General features: G+C 55.8%; 6 protein-coding genes across 6 annotated transcripts; 2 read left to right on the top strand and 4 right to left on the bottom strand.

Moving 5' to 3' along the window:
• Positions 1 to 67: 67 nt before the first annotated feature.
• D7B24_005955 (uncharacterized protein) lies at positions 68 to 3,242 on the bottom strand (the record flags this gene model as incomplete). Its single annotated transcript, XM_028640098.1, has 7 exons — positions 68 to 718; positions 773 to 1,616; positions 1,667 to 2,018; positions 2,076 to 2,358; positions 2,412 to 2,720; positions 2,782 to 3,011; positions 3,089 to 3,242. The coding sequence occupies 7 exons, from the start codon at positions 3,240 to 3,242 to the stop codon at positions 68 to 70; spliced, it is 2,823 nt and encodes a 940-aa protein (XP_028498962.1).
• Positions 3,243 to 5,015: 1,773 nt separating this feature from the next.
• D7B24_005954 (uncharacterized protein) lies at positions 5,016 to 6,138 on the bottom strand (the record flags this gene model as incomplete). The annotated part of the gene is made up of 2 exons (XM_028640097.1): positions 5,016 to 5,640; positions 5,717 to 6,138. The coding sequence occupies 2 exons, from the start codon at positions 6,136 to 6,138 to the stop codon at positions 5,016 to 5,018; spliced, it is 1,047 nt and encodes a 348-aa protein (XP_028498961.1).
• Positions 6,139 to 7,007: 869 nt separating this feature from the next.
• Positions 7,008 to 7,432, bottom strand: D7B24_005953 (uncharacterized protein; the record flags this gene model as incomplete). Its single annotated transcript, XM_028640096.1, has 2 exons — positions 7,008 to 7,148; positions 7,217 to 7,432. 2 exons carry the CDS (start codon positions 7,430 to 7,432, stop codon positions 7,008 to 7,010), a joined length of 357 nt encoding a protein of 118 aa, XP_028498960.1.
• Positions 7,433 to 12,661: 5,229 nt separating this feature from the next.
• Positions 12,662 to 15,619, top strand: D7B24_005952 (uncharacterized protein; the record flags this gene model as incomplete). Its single annotated transcript, XM_028640095.1, has 1 exon — positions 12,662 to 15,619. The coding sequence occupies one exon, from the start codon at positions 12,662 to 12,664 to the stop codon at positions 15,617 to 15,619; it is 2,958 nt and encodes a 985-aa protein (XP_028498959.1).
• Positions 15,620 to 16,641: 1,022 nt separating this feature from the next.
• Positions 16,642 to 17,333, top strand: D7B24_005951 (uncharacterized protein; the record flags this gene model as incomplete). Its single annotated transcript, XM_028640094.1, has 2 exons — positions 16,642 to 16,852; positions 17,008 to 17,333. The coding sequence occupies 2 exons, from the start codon at positions 16,642 to 16,644 to the stop codon at positions 17,331 to 17,333; spliced, it is 537 nt and encodes a 178-aa protein (XP_028498958.1).
• A 725-nt stretch (positions 17,334 to 18,058) lies between these two features.
• MNN9 (Golgi mannosyltransferase complex subunit) lies at positions 18,059 to 19,236 on the bottom strand (the record flags this gene model as incomplete). The annotated part of the gene is made up of 2 exons (XM_028640093.1): positions 18,059 to 18,079; positions 18,133 to 19,236. The coding sequence occupies 2 exons, from the start codon at positions 19,234 to 19,236 to the stop codon at positions 18,059 to 18,061; spliced, it is 1,125 nt and encodes a 374-aa protein (XP_028498957.1).
• Positions 19,237 to 20,442: the final 1,206 nt, after the last annotated feature.

Below are 20,442 nucleotides of genomic sequence, written 5' to 3'. Positions count from 1 at the left end.
CCGGATAGCCTGGATATAATTCTGCATTACTCATTCAACCCTCCCGAGTCTATTGCCTATTTGCCGCTCACTCGGCCAGCGTCTCTCTCAACATGACTAGGAAATTCTCCTTTAGCTTGAGCACTTCCGTCACATGCGGCTTTGTCGGCTCGCCGGCGCTGCGTCGCAGCCTGTCCCGCCTCTTCGCCCGACGCTGGCGTTCTGCTGCTATAGGGTCAAGTTGATCCTCCTGTTCCGCATCCTCTTCGTCCTCCGTGTCGTCGTCGTACGCCATGGCCTCAAGATCCATCTGGTCGAGCCCAAAGTCGGAAGATTTGAAGGCGCCTCCGGGGATGAGGTCCGCCTGGCCCTGACCTCCGCCCTCGGCCGCCATCTTCTGTCGCGTCTTATCGTGGTGCCACTTCTTCCTGGCCTCCTGCCACGCGATGAGCTCGTTGACCTCTTGAATGACCTTCTCCTTGTCAATCACGCCAGCGGAGACGCCGCCCTCGAATAGCGCATTGATGTTCAGGGTTCCGTTCTTGGGTCCAGTTCGGAGGAACTCCAGAATGCCCTCGATCCAGCCCATGAGCTGGTCGAACAGGCCGTTGTCATGCGTATGGACCTCATGAACAAACTTGTAAAAGTTGTGCTCGTGGCGTGCACAGAGGTCGATGAAGCCCTGGACCGTTTGGTTGGGATCAGCCGACGCGTCCTGCTCCTGGCACTTTTCAACCACCTGTAAATCTTGTCAGCATCGCAACTCGACGTTACACCGGAGAATGGTTGTCACCTGTATCATGTCATCAATGAATACAGCAAAATCCGTCACACTTGAGTACACATTAGCAGACTTGTAGACTCTGACCAGCGGCTCGTAAAAGATGGTGAACAGGTCCCTGAACAGTTGAAGAGTGACGGGCTCTTCGATGAGCTGGAGCATCCTGGCCTTATCATGCTGGCGTGTGAATAGCTTCAGAAGCTGCTTCAGGTAGGAGAAAAGCTGAGCACCCTGTCGAAGCTCCTCGTCCACATTCTCGACCGCGTTGTTGAAGGCGACGTAGGCATTGTACAACCGACCGATCTGCTCGGACGTAAGCTGCGGTTCCAGGTACTCAGATCGCAAGATGACGACGATGAGGTCGATATCTTCGTTAACCGACTCTTCACGGATGGCAATCTTGATGTGCTCTTCCGACTCGGTGTAGCGCTTCAGCTTGTCCACCAGGACCTGATCGCCGATCTTGGCAGCCAGACTGTCGATAGACTTCTGGAAACTTCGAATGCCGTCGTTCAAAGTGAGTGTAAAGATGCGTTGCATCAGCGACCGGGTACCGAACGGTTGCGCCAGGAAGATATCCAAGACACCAGACATAACGGCCGCCGGGTTCGCTATCCTGATGACGTTCTTCATGACTGTATACGGAATGAGCGAGTGGATGCGCTTCGCCTGTGCGAAGAGTTCGGGCGAATTGTCCTCGGCTAGGAAGAGATGATAGATGGTAGCCGCAATCTCGATCCTAAGCCACTCGGCAAATTTGCGGTATTGGATGCTCAGGTCGCCGATGGTCTCCTTCTCCCTGATTTCTTTGAAGAGCGTGGTCAAACCGTTACGCTCCACGATCTCACGTCGGAATCTGACAAGTCTCGTTAGCATAGGTCAGAAACGTTTCTTTTGTTGACTTACTCTTCCATGTAGATGTCAAGTTCCGCCGCGCGTTTCCTGGCGATTTCGTAGAATTTCTTCTGTTCCTCCATGCGTTGCTCATCAAGGGCCTTTCGGCGCATGATATCGTCCACATCTTCATCGGTTGGCGTGATTTGGTCCTTGGTCAGGAAATCTTCCATTGCCTTCGTCTGAGCGATCTGGGGATTTGCGAGCAAGGAGCGGATGAATGCCCGCAAAGAGACTCGCTGTGATTCTCTCCACAAAGTGACTGTGTCACTCTTTTTGCCGAGCAGAGCCCTGGCCCTATCGTCGGTCGAAGTGCGTGGTGAGCCGCGTCCGGTTGATGCAATGGAACCTGGACGTCGGTGGCCTGTTTCGCAACAAAGTCAGCATGGTAGATGACACGGAGCAAGATGAAGGTACATACCATGGACCGTAAGGTTCTGGCCACTGGCATCTCCCACTTTGAGGTTCGTCATCTGAGTGGAAACTGACGAAAAGGACGATGCATCATCATCCTTGCTACTGCTGGTCATGGATGAGAAAATACTACTCGTCGTTGTGTCGGACTTGTTCTTCTTCGGCAATGTAGGAAGAACCTTGCCTGGCAGTTCAATCCGAAGTCTCTTATACAACCTGCTAAAGTCACCATAGCGGCGGCCAACGAAGAACTCAAGCTCCCCCTTCCTCTTGATACGCAGCAAGAATTCCTTTGTCTTCATCAGCTCCCGGTCATTCAAAAACAGACACGGCTTTAACTTACTGCATGCTTGTGATGTCTAATGGTCTTCTTCACCTGAGTGATATGAACACCAGCAACATTCACATCCCAGCCATTGATGTAGTTCCCTTCCGGCAAGGTATGCAGGACACCCGTATCAATGGCGTTGCTGTCGACAACTTCAATTTCCGAAAACCGAATGCGCTCTTCGAACCCTGAGGAGGTCTTGACTCCTGAAACCATCATCAACTCAACGAGTTTCTGGCTTTTCAGAGCCAGCTTGCGGCGCTTGGTTTCTTCGAGGCGATCTTCGGAGGAGGATATGTTCTTCATGGCGAAAGACTCGAGGAACTGCGGAGAACGAAGCGTCAGTACGCGCCAGTGCGAGACGGTGGTAATGTGCAGCACTTACCACTTGCAACTTATCCTGCCAAAACTCCTTTTCCCTCGCCTTGTCAAGGAAAGGAAAGTCGCGAACATGGTGGACAAATATGTAACGCAGGATTGGCAGCTCGGATTCGAGAGGCGAGACCTCGCCGTAATCGGATTTGAAGGGGGCACCGAAACGCTTGAGGGCGGTTGGGGAATTCAGTTCCGAGATTTCGTACTTGACCTGGTCCGATATAAGTTCGCGCTTGAGGTCTACAACAAACTCATTAGCTCTTTTGTCTCTTCTGGTTTCAAACTGCCATCGAGTTATCGGAGGGGTGGTCGCGCACAGTGCTCTTGCTTGCCGGTCAGGGTCTGACCAGAAGGCGGGGCTTTATAGGATTGGAGGCTGGTCGTAGAGCTGTTGGGGAGCTCAGCGCCAGCGCCAGTCCCGGGGGCCACAGCGTCGCCGTTGGTCGGCGGTACAGGGACTTTCGAAGCCATCGCCGGCGGCTGTGCGTGTTTGTGGGAAATTGATCGCTGATTGAAACGCGCTTCGTCGTTTGTATGCTATCCAAAGAGTCGAATCCAAGTCCGTACTGTCGGCGAGATTGCTCGGGTGCGGTGAATATACTTCTGGCGGTGTTAGATTTCTATTGCACGTACCGGTACTGAGAGGTGGGGGAATGGATGTATGTGAGCGCAATCTATATGACTCGCAACAGCGTAAGCAAACACCCGTCGTAATCGCAAGAAAAGCAGATTGAGTCGCCTCTCAAGACTGTGATGATGGAGACGAACAGGTATTGACGCAGACGGTAGACGGTAGGTGGGCGGAAGGTTTTAGGCAAAGCCAGACAGGCAAGGGGAGGTAGGCAACCTTTACCTGAGGTGAAGTCCGTTTTGCGCAGCACAGTGGCCGAGCGTCATATGTCATAGGTCATATTTAGGGCGGTAAGACGCTGGAGGTGCGTGTCGCATGGATGGCGGGGTAGCAGTTTCCGGGCTGAGTGCAGCGAAGGGGGGAGGAAGGGACGCGAATCTAGTGGGGAACCCTTCAGCGAGTCAGAGAGAGAAAGGTCCAGCCAGCCAGGCCTGGGATGGCCACTCTGAGGTACCTAGGTAAGGTAGGTAGGTACCTCAGGTAGGTAGGTACCTTAGCCAGAAGACTCTGCCTGCTGGCTATCTTCACATCATTCCGCTCTCATTCGGCAGACACAACTTACATTCTATTTGCAAAGGTTTGCAGTTTGCACACTAGAACAAACCATATCGTGCACAGCTACACACGAGATGCTCGTGAGCCCCGAGACACAACCCATGGCGTGGCGCGGGTGACCACGTTGACAGTCACAAGCCCCAAGGACCACTTGCTGACTCTGAGAGAGCCTGGGCATGACGTTGCCCTCCAAAAAACACCCATCCATCGAGAGAAATTGGACCAGGAACGCGCCAGATCTATTCCCTGTTGCTCGGCTCGCATCGCCCTCGTATCGGCCAAGCCTTAGTTCAGTGCAGTGAAAACCCAAAGCTCTGCCACCCGCGCACTCGGCACCAGCCTCGTCTCGCCAAGTTGCGAGACGCGCAATCCTCTTGACGCTGGCACCGTCAAAGGTGGAGCCAGGCCTGGCGGACAAGTCCGAAGTATAATGAATGGCGTACCGCTACATCCGCCGGCCAAGTCTGATGACTGATGGAAGCACGCAACACCCACAGCCAAGGTGTAAACCACGGAGTGCGACTGGAATCTCGGAATGGTGGGTTGGTATAAGCGCTAGCTCCAAGGCGTCTACACGCAGACGATGCCTGCATGTGCAGGAGTCTCTCCAACGGAACCCGTCGTTCACCGCGGGAGAGATCCAGGGGCAGACTGTGAGGCCTCGGCCCGGTTATGTTTCTGTGCTGGCTTCGGCTGAGCTAGGATTGCTTGGCAACAGCTGTAGCACACCTGCAAAGCAGCACTATCAGGGACTGCCGAGCGCTAATTCCGTCCTACAAGATCACCTCTTCATGCGATGGAATGCCTAGAGTTAGCTCCGGTCAACGTCCGCTCCACCTAGGTAGCCGCGCAGGTCGGACCGGACCACACGGCTCTCGCCATGAAACGCGGCCATCCTCTGTCACGCGAAAGTTACTTGCAAGCTTCAAGAAAGACCATGGGGTATCATTTCTCGCTGTGGCAGACGATGTCCTGCCCTCGAGATGTTGCGTCGTCGTAATACAACAAAAGAATAAAAAAAACCAGTCCACGAAACGAAAACAGACTCCACCATGTAACTACAGCTCGTCCAAGAAGTGAAGGCGGTCCTCTTGTACCTCCGTCCTCTTTTCCCACAATCCCAGGCCAGGCTCCTCATCAGACCCCTCAGCACCAGCATAATTGCTATTGTTGGCGTTATCCCCTGACAGTGAGTGCTTGCCGACCGCCATAGTGTCAGGTGCAGCGTATTTTGCTCCAACCAAGAGCAATACCAACAGAGCGAAAACGATGGACATGACAATCCACAGGCTTTTCAACCTTTTCCGTGTTTTCTCCTGCCACTCGCGGTCGGCCTTTTCCCACCCCTCGATCCTCTCCTTGACCACGTCGACGCGGCCGCTGAGGGCCTGGATCTTGTTTCTCCCAGCCTCGATTCGCCCTTGGAGATCTACGATGCGCTTTTTCTGCTCCTCGAACTGGCCGAGCGAGTCCACCTGAGCCTGCACATCGCGCACCATTTCCTGTGACTCCGTCTCAAATACACCCTTGATCTCACGCGAGAGTGTCGCCAGCTCCCTCATGGCCGTGACCGTGACCTGCAGAGCGCTTGTCTTCTCCAAGACGGCATAGTACGTCTCGTCGAGCTGCCGTGTCGTAGTGTTCGAGAAACCGCTCAAGTCGGCGAGAGACTTCTTCAAGCCACTGTAAACCACGAAAAAACATCAGCAAAACCGACCATACTGTAACAGAGCACCACGCCGCAGTGACAAAAACATACTTAACACGGGCCTCGGCCTTCTCGTTCTGCTCTTTGACTTCCTTCTCCACGTCCCGCCTTACTTCTGGGGTAGCAAGCATGCCGTCCCTCCGTCCGGGCTCGGGACTCACGCCCCTGCCCGGTGTCGTGCCAGTCTCGGCCCTCGAGACGTCGAGCGACGGTCGCCCCCGGTTCGACAGCAAGGGGCCGGCAGACTGGGGCGCACGATCGTCGCTCGCGACTTGCGTCGATTTCTGGCGGCTATGGTGTCTGCTGTGGTGATGCCCTTGGTGGTGATGGTGATGTAGCAGCTTGACGGGTGGCGCGAACTCGGTGATGGAGCGGGTGAGCTGGTGTCGAGCGCGCGACGGTTTGGACGACGATTGCGGCAGTGGCTGCTGCTGCTGCTGCTGGTGGAGCAGAGGCGGCGAGTCGCTAGCCATAGTGTCGTCGGGTCGCACCTCGCTCGTGTTGTGACATCAGGCGAGTCGGATTGCGTGGAACCTGGGTTGCTTGGTTCCTTGGTTGCTGGTTTGGCACTGGCTCGGAGGGACGGGCAAGTCGAAGAGAGTTTGCGCGTTGTGGGGTGGTTTCTGTGGCCAGTGCAGTGACGTACCTTCTTCCAGGCTGTTGCTGCCGCTCAGCGCTGTAGGGATGTGCTGTGAACCCGGTTACACCTGAACCTTCACCACAGGTGCACCCATCACAAAATTACGAGGACGGGAAGGGCTCGGACCAGTCTCATGTTGAAACCCGGACGAAGCTCCGGTTTGCTTAAGCTGAGAACCGGGGAGCAGTCCAGAGGCGACTGGATTTCAGGGAGGATGAAGCTGAGACGGTTCATTTGATGTTTGATTGTGCGAAGTTTGAAGTTTGGAGTTTGGAATTTGGAATTCGAAAGTTGCATGCTGAATCATGAACGCCATCCTCTATCCCTGATATGCTTTGAACGATTCCCCTCATCCGGCTTGAGGTTTCTGCTCGACTATCAATTTTCCCAGATGACGCCGAATGTGTTTCCTTTTCCCTATCCCAGCTTGTCGACCCTCGAATCGCAGACATCCTCTGACGAACAGTGCGATCCCTTTCCAGAAATCTGGGGTCCCCTTCCACGAGATGAGGATTGTGTCTCGGCGGGAGTCTGATCCTCTCAAGGTGCCGCAGCAGGTGTTGGGTGTGTTCGCCGCATACCTTCCGACGAATCCCCTCCCCCTCCCCCAAATCAGAATCGTATGCAATGTCGAGATTCTGTACAGCACTGTCTCTCAATGCCCCTATACACCTATGCATTTCATGCAGTCGGACCACACCTTCACGAGTTGATGAGCTTGTTCCTCTTCTCCTTCCTCTTCAACCTCTCGACACGCTTCTTGTGCATCTTCTCCGCCATCTTCTCGTACCGCTCCTTCTCCTCCTTGGCTGCCCGCTTGTCCTTGATTGCCTGAACCTTTTGCTGTGAGTATGTCAGCGGCTGTCACTAACCCCCTACGACGACCCAGCACAACACCAGTGTCGGCCTACCTGGCGCAGAGCCTCCTTCTCGTCCTTCATCTCCTTCTCCTTCGCCTTTGTTGCCTTCATTGCCTCGCGCTCCTGTCGGCGCTTCTCGAACGAGGTGAGGCCGCCAGTGGGGCGGAACGCTGCCTTGGGCGGCAGCCAGTGCTTGCCGTTGACACGCATGCCCTGTTGTTTGGTCGCGGCAGGCGCCACCGCCTGAGCGGCTTCAGTTGTAGACATTTTGTTGTGATTTCAAAAGCAACGACTATATGGTCGAGGGTTGGAGGGTTGCAGTAGAGTCGGCGCGCTCGTCGTGTGCAAAGGGTGAGGCAGGCAGGCGAGGCGACAGCTGGGACTAGAGAATCACTCCTTCCCAAAAAAAAATTCGGATCGCAAAGCGCGAGGCGGCCATGCAAGGCTGAGGGGGAAAATCAACCCCACTCTGGACGGAGCAGGGCCCTTCCCCTCTCCGCCCAGTCCTGTCAGTCACTGATCAGACCCGTCTGCTCAGTTCGGCAAAAACCCACAGAAAGTGGCTGTGTGATCCACCAAATTTCTTCCAATGTGGCTGGTGAAATCAGGGTCTGATTTCCGCCCCTCTTCCCACCCCCACATTCTCCATGTCGGTTCCTGAACCCGAAATCTGTAATTTGTATCCACCAGCCCGCTGGCGAGCCCGATGAGTATTGAGTGTCTCGATCGTTGTCAGATTTCAAATGCCATCCCAGGCGCCGGCACCAACGGCTTCTCATCGCAAGACACCTCAATGTTTCACTTCCGCCGTACCGTGTGTTATGTCTGTCGTGACGTCAGGGGCTCCGTCAATGCAAGGCGTCGAGAGCATGGTGGGATGACACATTCTGTGCACCAACGGTTTTTTCTTTGTACCTAGTCCTCACCTTAGCTCTTCCCCGCGGGCTTCGAAGGAGGCCACAGGATGCACAATCGTACAGACGGAAGGACAAGGGACGATGTCCATCTGCCAGAAAGAATGCAGCATGCACCCCGCGTTTGTGCTGTTGCACAGAATCTGCAACCACGGAAGCTGATAGACGCTCGAGCTCCGTCAGAGTCATCACTCAGCACCCGAGAATCTCTGTCTCGCGCGGTGAGCTGTTGACACAGGCAGGCAAACCACCAGAGCCTCAATGCGTTGCAGAAACAGCAAACGAGATATACCGTTAGTCTTGTCTTATGGGGTGGCACACCCCACGGCGGAAATGACGACAGCTGTCCTCCCAAGCTGCCGGGCCCCTATGTGCGTCACCTATAACGATGGGAGGGATCCGGGTCCCGCGAAACGCAAATTAAGCATCATTCACACCAATTTGCTATGCAAACAAAAACAATATGTCACGCAAAGTTCGTCAGCAAACCAGGACCGGGTGACGGCGCTGGAGATGCGCGAAAATGGAGTCGCGTTGATCACGTTCATGTCCCTCGATGCAGCAATGGAAATACGATAATTATCCCTTTTCCAGTATCGCGGCCCCAAGATTGATGGCACATGGGGCCGACTCATCCCTTGGCCGTGATTCATTTGATTGAGCTGGGCGTGGGGTCCTGCTGAAAGCGGCCTCCTGTTCATTTGGGTAGCCGAACACGCGAGATTGTCCCGAGGCTGGTCCACGCAAGGAGTCGTCGAAAAGCAGAGAGCGGGCCTGTCTGATTCGTTGCTCGTGTGAGGCCAAGGTCAAACGCAAATTATTATTAGAATGGGGCACGTCAGATGGTCAGATTCAGATCTCCACGTTTGGAAAAAAGAAGGGGGCCGTGGGTGGATAGACGCCTGGAAAGAACCATCAGATCAGCGTTCTTTATTCGCGAAACCGAAATACGCCGTGCCTACATCGTCCGTCCGTCTGGCATGCATCGGCTTCAACTTGTTCGGAAGACGGACCAGGACTATACGATTGGAGCAGCAGCAGAGACCCTGGTGGTGGAGATTCCGTGAGGGCGCGCCAAGGAGGGGAAAGTAAATCACAGGAGCCCCAAGGCAGATCTCTGATGTTTCGACTCCGCAACGGCCTCTTTTGGATTCCCTGAAGAAGGCAGTGATGGGACGGTTCGGCCGGCAGCAAACAACCCGCTCCAGACAAATGCAAGATGAGATGCAAGCGTAGGGCACGGGCGGTTTTCTTTGCATCAGCACCGACGTTTCTTCCCTGTTGGCCGTTGGGCTGCCAACCATTGTCACTGTGTTGCAGCAGGAAAACAGTTGATCGCCCCCTCCCTAGGCTTCCATTGACTAGGTACCTAAGGTGCTTGGGCATTTGTGCGCTGTAGTATGGGCCAGCCAGTTGCCACCCCGCAGGCTCACTTGGCAACCCTGCAGGCGCCTCTGCAGGTCCGACAGTTCATCTGCCCAAATGGGAGAGGAGCGGAACGTTGTTGACAGCCCCCATGTCCATCCGAAGGGGAGGGGGCTCAAGGAGTAAAGGCCACATCAGCGCGCACGCTCCAGGGCAGAGGGGCCACCGTTGGCATATATCATGTTGTGCAAATTGAACACGACAAAGTATGTCTCCAAAATGGGTAGGTTTGAGCCTCTTGAAACAATTGAGGGTGATGGGCTGAGTCGGGCATGTCTACGTTCGTTGACAGCTCCCGTTGTGGCACCCAGCCGCGGGAGCACAGGCGTGACTTGTCAATGCCAGCGTCCCCGTCTGTATGCGCGCCTGCACTTGTCGCATCCCCAAGTGCAGATACAACTGGCACTCGGGCTCAATTCTAGCCTCGGTTTCGACCTAGTGACGGGAATGAACTCGGGGCCGCAGCCCGTATTACGACTCCCGCGCATACCTATGTTCTTGGTCCGCGTGCGAACAGAGCGCGCTGGGCTCACTTCCTCCCTTACAGCACCTTGTGTGTTGATACGCTAGGCATCAGGGATCTCCCCACGCCCTGTAGACCAAAGGGATCAAATACGGGAAGGGTACCTGCCTAGGTCCTGTTTTGATCAGGTACTTCGTGATCAAGTCCCTCCACAGGTGATCGAATAAGCCCCGATTACGTCCCTGCACGCGCGTTGACCGGGGTGCCGCGGGCTGCACCTCAAACCCGCCCAAGGCGCCGCCGCCTCTGTTCAGTTAGCGAACCGGGTGCGCTGATGGGTAAAAGTTCAGTAGGCTCCCAGTGCACTGAAAGCACAATTTCGGACTACCACTGCAGTCTAGGAGATGACCCTGCCCTTCGTACTGCAACCACGAAGCCCCCTGTGGACGGCGCTGGCCGCGAGGATTTTCCCTGACGCGAGCGGCCACTCTGGCAACCAGTTTTGCTGTAACTCATCTGCGTTAATACCACTGCATTGCAAAGGGAGGCCGGATTGGTGCAAAAAGAAGATGAAGGCAATGTTGGTTTCCTTCTCCAGAACTTCGACGTGGCTTTGTTCTGAAATGAGCGGGTCACGTCTGCAGCAGACAGAAGCAAGAAACATGACCGCGAGATCTCGCTCATCGTCGGCGATTGCGGGAGCAGGACATTGCGATCAAAGGCTGGCCCCGCCGACAGGGAGATGAAGACGCCTCCTGCACGCAAGTTTAGTGAGCTTGGCGCTGGAGGCACATTGTAGACAGCGGGACGCTGGGATATTGGGGAGGCGAGATAGACCGCCAACGAGACGACTCGGCCTTTTGGTACCGTCCTTTTTCCTCCCCCATCGTCGCGCCATCCAGCCTGAACTTCAATCTGTACTTGAAATACCATAGAGGTGTTTGGCCGAGGCCGGGCCCGTCGCTTGGGTGGCTTATGGATCGCTTGATGCCACATCAACCGAGTCCTGCTTTTAGTGGCAGACGGTGTGCGGCTAGGCCGATGGCGGCCGTGTTTGCGGTTGAGGGAGGCGGCTGAGAGGCGGCTGCGTAGTGTTAGTATCTTGTTCGTCTCGTACTAACGACGATCAGTTATTGTGAATGTGGTAGTTAGTACAGCCTGACAACAGGAACCAACTTTGGGGGTTAAATACGCGCAAGTCTTCAGCACGAGAGGCCGTGGCGGGCAGCATCTGCTGCATTGTGGTTGGTGCAGATGTTTCGGTTGGCATCATGAAATGAGTATTGAATATGGCTGTGTGTTGTCTCCCTCCAAGCCTGGTCATGCCTCATCATTCGGAGCGGATTGTGCGAGTTCTCCCTCTGACGGTGAGGTGTGGGCATTTCGTGCCTCACACGTCTCCGTCACGCTCGAGATTGCCCAGTACATAGCAGGGGTGGTTTGTAGGTTCTGGAACATGACAGCTTTCTGTAAGGCTGCCTCGTCAGGACACCGCAATAATGTGTTGAATCGCCCACGACGTCTTCTTCAGTGTCAGCATCTAGCGGGTGATGCGTCGATTCATCAATGCATATTACACAGCAACAAAGATTTCATCTTGCCGGTTCAGTCCAAATGGTATGCACTGGGAAGAGACGAAGCCGTGCAGGCTGGCCAGTCACAGGCCCCTAGCACCAAGTGTGGCCGCCTCCAGCTTGAAAAGGTGCAGAAGTGCCAGAGTAGCTGTCCCAAATGGGTAAGGGGGGTACATTGGACGCGAGTACCTCCGTCCCTGCTTCCCTCCTGCTTCGATAACCCTGTCCAAGCCCCTCCTGGCAGTGGACAGGGGCCCTCAAGAGGGTGTGGGCAGTGGATGCTGGCAGTGGGCAATGGGCAGTGGGCAGTGCGGGCGTGGCTGCAGGGGTAATGGGTGAGACCCACCCAGGAACCTACTTCTGTTGCCTGCTTTGCCTGGGTGTGGACATGGTCCAGGATGGTCACGGTCACGGTCGCGCGGTTGCTGTCCCCACAGTTCCAACGCTGGCTCCTGCCAATACCCAATTCCCTCCTCACGCTCCAGGTCTCCTCCATTCGCACGCCGCTGGTCTCGTCTCACCCACCATCTCCAACCCAACACCACCATCGTCCGAAGCAACAATCGCATCAATTCGTTGTCTTCGAGGTCCCGCAAAGTCGTCAGATTTTTGCTTGCGGACCGTCCATTCCTTTAACCCAGTACAAGCAAACTGTCTTATTCTTGATACTCAGCATTTTCGTCTTTCTGTCTTGCTCGCCTGCACACTTAGGCGATCGAAGCAACGGTCCATCCCAACATCAGACCGTGAATTTGCTCCTACGCCATCCATCCATCACCCTTGCCGTCGACGACACTGTACATCACCGCATTCCTGTGCGTATGTCTTCCTTTGCTTACCTCGTTGTGTCACCTTGTGACTATCTGACTGTATGTGTATGCTGACGGGCAATTTGCCTCACCAGGTGCTTCAAACCCCTCTGAACTGGAGCGATCCCTTCTCCTCCCGACAAAGTCAGTACAAATTGCAGTCGACCTGCCAGGAAGCAGCCTCACATAGCCACTCGATAGACGTTTCGAACCTCCCCGCGAGCTTGTAACCGACTTGTTATCGGTGTCCGACCTCCGCTCATGTCCGCCTAAGTCGCTCGACGTCCAAGGTGCCGAAGAGCGGTTGGATCATGATGGCAACTGCTTTCGGTCCCGAAAGGGCAATCGATGCAACTGTCACAACGCTCAACTCCTTTGAATTCGACCAGACAGCCTCCCAGCGCTTGCCTTCAATGCTTCCTATGGAAGACCTCACGCATTCGCAGTCCGCTCTGGACGAAGACCAAACCTCCCCTCGAAACATGCCACCCCCGAACCCCCCCTTCATTTTCCCAGCCCGGCCGGGCTCCTCCTCCGCTCCTTCTTCATACTCTCGAGCCTCGGGCCGGAGGCCGCAGTCTGCGATTGAAAGCCCAAGTCGCTCTGCTTTCAACGACAACAGCCCCCAGAGCGCCGACAGACCCAGACGCTCCCCAGCACTGCCTGACTTCAGCTTCAACCCGGGTGCCTCCATGGCAGCAGACAACAATGTATCACTACTGAGTCCTCCCATGTCGCCTTTGTCGCCTCGACAGATCCCGTCGCCATCAAAGCCTGGCGGACATGGCCACCGGCGAGGAGGAAGTGAGTTCGTGGGTGGTAATATTCGTTCAGGGGGGTCCATTGCCGTCATGAGCACCAGCCCGACGAAGTCGGAGAGCGGCTTCGCCTCTCCTGCCTTTCAGCCACCACAGCTTGGCGAGCCCCCAGCGGGTGGCCGCCGACGTGGACACGCACATCGCCGCTCAGCTGCCATCTCCAGTCATGACCTCACCCTTATCCTTCAGCCTCCCAAGCCCGCCAATGCCCTCCGGGGCAGCAGCGCGCCCAACAGCCCGGCAGACTTTGGCCGCCGCCCGGGAGAGTCGCCAGAGATGTCCCCAGTACAACTGCCTGTGCCCGCGACTCTAACGACTGAGCCGTCTACTTCGGGCACCCCTGTGGAAAGCGAGCTAGCAGCTCCTGAGCTCCCAGTTCAGACAACACCACGGGCTTCAAGGCCAGTCCCGCGTGCACGGGTCGGATTCTCAGACACCCTGGAATTCATTCCCCGCCCCCTCTCTTTGGTCTCTAGCGACGCGTCGAGCACCGCCACTGCGCGACCGGGAGGCCACTCTGTTTCGGGTAGCATCTCATCGATTATTTCCATGAACGATGAGCCTGTGCTAGAAAAAGAGCCTGCTATTGTGGCGCCTGTCGAGCCCCGTAGGACACGTTCACTTCCTTCACAGGAATCCAGGCCTAGCACTGCCGGTGCTATATTGGAACGGTCTCAAAGCATTCAATCCGTTAACCACAGTGGTAGCTCCCCTCGCAGGCGGAACTCCATTCCAACCCTGACGCACGTCCCCGACCCGGCCATCAACATTCCTTCTCAGCCAAGTCCTACGAAGACCCCGAAACGATGGTCTTTCTTTGGTCTAGATCCATTTGTCGGCGCCCATTCCCCGACCCGCTTGGTGCCAGTCAGTCCTCGAGAGCAAGAACATGTCCCAGCCACAGCAGACGCGAGCCCCAACTCTTCCGACCAGGTACTTAACGTTGCACCGGAGACTGATGGGCCTGTACCCACTGCCTCGAAGAAGCCGTCAAAGAAGTCCAAGAAGAAGAAGAAGAAAGTCAAAGCCTGGGCCGGGTCCATTTTGAAGCCCAAGTCCAAACCCAGGGACAAGAAGGGCGAGACGGATTGTCTGCCTGATCAACTTTCTACCCACAGCGAGCCTGAGCTTGAATACCGACAAGACGAATCCGCTGTGGAAACAGTTGCCTCGCCTGTGACGCCCACGGTAACCATTACCGACTCGTCGAGTCCGAACCAGACTGCTCATCCTTGGAAGCCTCGCTCGGTCTCGACACCCGAGGACGATGCGGCCTTTTCAATGATTGACTTGGATGCTGCGCTCGGTCCATTCAATACGCCTGTTCCCCACAGCGCGGAATGGGATGCAGCACAGAAGGCTGCAGGCTCCGCGAAGCGTCAACTTCATAGTGCCCAGGGCATGAAGGGTTTCAGCGGCCCGGGAATGCATTACCATCGCAGAGCCGAGAGTGCCCCCGAGATGGTTCCCTTTGAGGCAAGCCGCTTCGGCATCAATAGATTCGGCAGCAGCTCCACCATGGCGGACGTCTTTGAGGAGGATGAAGAGGAGGACGACGATGATGATAGCGAAGACGGCAAGACAACGTCGTCTCTACCCACCAGCAAAGACTCATTGAAGGATAACAGGAGCGATGCTGCCGAGACCTGCAGCGACGACGAGACTCCTCCCGCCATCATTGTCCAGAAGAACCCACTGATGGACGCACTTGCTGTGCAAGATGAAGAATTTGGCCGGACGAGACATGCAGCCAGCATGAAATCCGAGCGATCGATGAACTCCCTTCACGAGCAGGTCATCGTTGAGGAGCCCCGTAACGTCGACTTCCGTTCCGCAGCTGTGTTGCAGGAGACGTCCGATTCAACTGGGTCTGCGACGCCTTCGCCAAGGCATGCCCTGGGCCACACCGATTTGGCACCAGTAGAGGTCAGCCCTCTGCACCTGGCCACTCCATCCAACATTCCCATAAGCCCTTACTCAATGAGCCATGGGTCCTCTTTCCCTTCTCCGCGGTCGCCGATGTCTTACGATGCCCAACGCATATCCACAGCACCATCTTCGGTGAACGAGGAGAACACATTTCAGTCGTTACTTCTCGGGGAACCTGGCCCAGAGCTCAGATGCTCTGTCGACATTCCGCCTTCGCTAACGTCGAGCACCTCGACTATGACCAGGGATAGCACATTTGTGCCGATGCCTCAACCGCGTGCCCAGATGCCTTTCCGGCCTGACCAACGACCGGTTTCGGTGTCATCAGCAGCATTCGGCCGTCGTCGATCGAGCCTGGCAAGTCTCAGCAGGCTGATCAGTAGCTCCCATGGCGAGCGGAGCAAGCTTTCCGAGGAGGTTCCAGTTGACAGCGAAGCGGAAAAGAAGCAAAAAGTTAGCCGAGCCAAGCGTCTCAGTCGAATGGTCCAGTTCTGGAAGGCCAAGGACGAGTCTGAGACGTAGGGCGCTCGGCACTCGCACGCCCCTTGGTCGGGTCAAGCGTCGACGATCGCTTCTCTTGCAGTGACCGACTTACACCCTGGGCCATATTGAAGCATCTTGATCAAAATTGTATATGGATCACTTGTACACTTTCAGCTTCCGATTTCCCAGGGCGGAATTCAACATGGCGTACTTCATCCAGCTTCCCACCAGATCGTTAGCAGTGGATGATCTGGCTTCGGCGCGACGCTTTCACTGAGCAAGGCCAAATCATCCTTGAATCCTATTTGTGGATGGCCGAGAAGGCGGCGTTCACGCCAGCATGAGCAGCAGTAGCCCGGGGACTCATGGCGTCTCTCCCCGGTTAATTGACTAGGCTGGGGCAAGTTGGAGAACAGTGGCAGAGAGACGACGGGTCTCTGCGCATTACTTTTTCTTTCACCGAACATACAGTTTTACTGATGGCGGGCTTTTTTGGGGAAGGGCATTGGGGAGGGGAACTGGGGATGGGAAGGGTGAGAGGAGATGTAGAAGCACTCGATGTGTCGAGACCGGACATTTCCGCACGGTCGAAGGTCGGCCGCTTAGATGATGGACAGGGGCACAGACTCTCACGTAGACAAATATTAATGAACATAACAATCAATAACGAAGCTGTGCTTTTTTCATCCTTTTCTGGCCACCCTGCGATGTCGTGCAAGATGTGCTCGTTAGACGTAGGCCCCCGGTGTTAAAGTGCCTCGGTTCAGGACCCCCAAGCTCGGGCCCCACTGGACGGGACAGAGCACATGTACTCGGATGTGAATGGGCTGCGGCGCCCGCTCTGGAGCTCGGACAGCCTAAGCTTTTAAAGATCCCGATCAACATCAACAATTCATACTCGTCGCCATAAGCTCCTACGATCACACGAAACGACACTGGGCCCATCCCGAAATCTTGAAAATCTTGTTCACTTACCTAGGGACAGGACACAACCTCTTCCGTGACGAGGCGAGCGACGGTCCCAGCTTCCCCATCACCACTACCACCCACCCCCCTTCCCAATGTCGTGGAAGATTCAGGACTTACCCGAGAAGGGTTCCGCGGCGGCCACACACAGGAATGCCACGCGCCGCCTGCTCAAGGAACTGGACGTCTGGCGGCGCGAGCAGGTCGACGAGCGGGGCGTCGAGAGACTGGGGCCCGTCGGGGACGAGGACCTGCTGCACTGGGAGGCCGTGATCAACGGGCGGGGAATCGGGGGAGGTTACGACGGTACGTGCTGCTGCTTGTTTGCTGTCCCTTGTTTTTGCTATCCTCTTCGCAACCTTTTTCTGGTCGACGCGGTCTCGAGGGGGCTGGCGGGAAGGTCGAGAGGGCGCGCACGTCGGGCTATGGGCGATTGCTAACGTATGTGGGTGTGTGTTCAGATGGACGCTGGCTACTCTCCATTGAGGTCCCAACGACGTATCCCCTCCGCCCGCCAACGATCCGCTTCGTGACGCCCATTGTGCACGCCAATGTTGCTCTGGACTCGGGCGAGATCTGCCTCGACCTGCTGAAGGATGCGTGGACGCCGGCATATAGCGTGCTCGAGAGCGTGAGGGCTGTACGGACGCTGCTGGGCTACCCGGGCGTGGACAGCCCGTTGAACGTCGACGTCGCGGCTCTGCTGAGGGCAGGGGACGCGGTCGGTGCAAAGGGGCTGGTGGAATACTGGATCGGCGAAGAGGGGGGCCGGTATAACGGTACATAAGACATGCCTGTTGGGCAGAGAGTCGAGATGGGACGGGACGGGACGGGGACAGGACGCTTGGCGCTGGATGACGAGGCTGATGGGCCAAGGGAAAGGGCTTAAATCGCCGATGTATAATGGGCGTTTGGAGGTTCAATTTTGGCTTGCACTGACAACAGGTCGTGTAACGATTTCATGAAATACAATCAGCCAGTGCACAAACGAGATGCCATCAGTGCGAATCACGCGGTGCCGAAAAACAAAAAAAATTGCATTGACATCGTGTCTCACTCCCTGGTCTCTGAGGAAGCTTTCCGCAAGAAGCAAAGTATGATACCAAAATGCTTTGGCAGCAAATTGCACACAAGAAGATCCGACCAGCCTTGACCTCCTGGTCCTGTTTTTGGCGAATGTTTTTCTTTACATGTGGAAAGGGGGAGGCCCGCTCTCTTTCGCGCGTGTGGCCGGCCGATCTTGAACCCCATGTAACCCCCCTCCAGACTGAGTGATGCGGATATACTACAATAACTAAACGCCAACCCCTCCGCTTTTTGGGCCTTTAGGCCAATGCTACAAGTGACCATAGATTATGGCAGGGAATAAACTCAACGAGTCTACTATGAGTTCTGTGGCGAGTAAAGTGAAGGCCATGGCCTTCGAGCCGTATCATTCCCTGTCATGACGGAATATGGCGAAGATGCCATCGGTGGAAATGCATGCTGGTATACCAGCTTTTCAAGAACGCCCTACTCGTTGTAGTGGTACACCTGGGTGCTCGTCAGCCACGGCATCAGGGAGAGTCACGACATGAGATACGCACCTTGTAGTTGGGCAGACCGTATGGCTGCCATCCTAACCTCTTGGCCATCTTCGCGAAGCCTTCCGTCTCAATCAAATGATAAAAGGCGAAAGGCGGGAACATGGCGCCGTCCCGGTGCACATCAGCCTTGACGAGCAACGCCGTGCCGCCAACGCCATCCAGCATAATCTCATAATGCTCATCCTTGCCCTCCTGTCCCATGTACGCCATCAGCGAGCGGTACGTCGGCATGTCCTTGTACCCCTCGAGCAGGATATCGTCGCGGCCCATCTCGGCACCCAGCTTCTGCGCAATCTCGCTGTCCTGCCAGCTGTTGAAGTCGTAGGCCCGCTCCTCCGTCTTCTTCGTCTCGGCGTTCACGTACTTCTGGAAGCAGTTCGGGACGATGACGGGCTTGTCGTGGCGGGCCAGGTCCTGGATCAGAGTTGGCGGTGTCTCGATGATGTCGGCGTCGAGCCAGAGCACCCAGGACGTCTGGGGCCCGAGCGTCGTGAAGAGGAGCGAGTTGCGCGCCTTGGACATGACGGCGCGGCGGCCCTTCTGGTTCTGCATCTTGTGGCGCTCGCTCTCGTCCTGCGACGTGATGGCTGGCTCGAAATCCTGGCGCAGGATGACGATGCTCTTGAAACGATCCTTTTCGGGGCCGCGCTTCTGCGTGCGGGTGATCTGCTCCTGCAGCGCCGTCGTCGCGGCATTGCCCTCCTTGGTCTTGGGCAGGATGAAGCCCAGCGTGATGAGATCATGGGGATAGTCGAGGCGCAGGAGGTTGTTCCAGTACTCTTGGTAGAAGCGCACCATGGGCGTCAGGATGAGGATGGACTCTCGGTTGCCGATGGGGTCGCTCGTGATGGTGACATTGTTGAGGTCATAGCGAACGACAGGCGGCGGTTTCCTGTCTGCCTCGGCGACCTTGCGGTAGGGGGCTGTCGGTGGGGAGAGGTGGTGGACGGCCGGGCTGGCGGGTTTCTTGGAGTCCGAGTCGGAGGACGAAGACCCAATGGGCAGGACGAGGAAGCCAATGACGAAGATGCTGAGGATTGCACCGAGAAGAAGGGTGATGGGGTTGGCCTTCTTCAGACGGACTGACCCCATGGGTCGCGCCATGGTGCGGTCTCTCACGCGGGGGCTGACGATACGGAAATCATAAAGCTTGGGGATGCAGCTACAGGCGTTCGGGAGGCTTGGTGTCGGAGGGTCAGAGTTGTCGGAGGCGGTTGCAGAGAGTGTAATGCCGCGTGTTGCAACTGTGGGCCGAGTCGTCGCCGATGCAGTGTCGTCACCGAAAAGGCCGGGGGGGACAAGGAAGGGATCGTGACAGAAGATATGGAAGTGACTTTTGGGAGAATTGAATGTCTCTCTCTTGGAAGGCCGCGCGTGTACGTGAGGACAGACAGGCAAGGCCTAGCATACTCGAATTGGAGGCCAGCGCACTCGACTCCCACTTTCAGGGGGCCCCAGGCGAGTCAAGCGTTGCTATTGGATCAATCATGGGCCAGACTGTCTGGCTTGTGATTGGCGGCTGAGGTCAAGCTTTTCGAGCCACCGGCCTAAAGAGGTACTTAGCCACAGGTATGCACTGTACCTGCCTGTGAGGTTACATGACTTATCACATACTGGAGCTCTGTGCCACCTCCTGTTGCCAATCCCGACTGTTAACAACTTCAATGCTATCCTTGAGCTCGGCCTCGTCACCATCATACACCACTTGCATCATGAGCATGTGGGGGTAGAGACTCAAATATTCTACACGTCGATGCTGGAATAGACGTCTAGGCTGCTGCATTCCTCACTGGGCACTGTCTACGGAAGCCCCTTCGTATTCATCTCCGCGCTAGCATGGTAGCAAGGGCCAATATACCTGATCGGTGGAAACTAGGTAGGTGCCTTACCCAAGATAATCTGGTCAAATATCGGGGTATGCCTCCGGGGAAATGTATCAAAACGGGCCAACTAGAGTCCAGGCTCTCCCTATTCCTCGTGAGGTGTTCCTAGGTGTAGGTACATCATCACGAGGCGAGAAAAATGGAATGTTAACCGTCACAACTGCATCCTCTGATAGTCCGATGGGCGTTGCCCTTGTAACTCTTGCTTGAATCCACTTCTCTACCAGTGGTACTAACCTCTCGGTAACTCTCCACCATCCTTAGGTCGACTGTGTGACCTGTCGTGACGGCTGTTGTTCATTTCGTTCTCAATTTCGTTCTCAACGAGCGCAAATGGCGCCGAAGAATTGATAATAGAATGTGGCTGGGTAGCGTATGGATCAGCCAGACTCATGGCAAGAAGCCTAAGAAGCATCAATGGAACCAG

The sequence above is a fragment of the Verticillium nonalfalfae genome (assembly GCF_003724135.2).
Source record: "Verticillium nonalfalfae strain VnAa140/NRRL 66861 chromosome Unknown scaffold_4, whole genome shotgun sequence".
Classification (NCBI taxonomy): Eukaryota; Fungi; Ascomycota; class Sordariomycetes; order Glomerellales; family Plectosphaerellaceae; genus Verticillium; species Verticillium nonalfalfae.
This window is presented reverse-complemented; position numbering and strand designations above follow the sequence as displayed.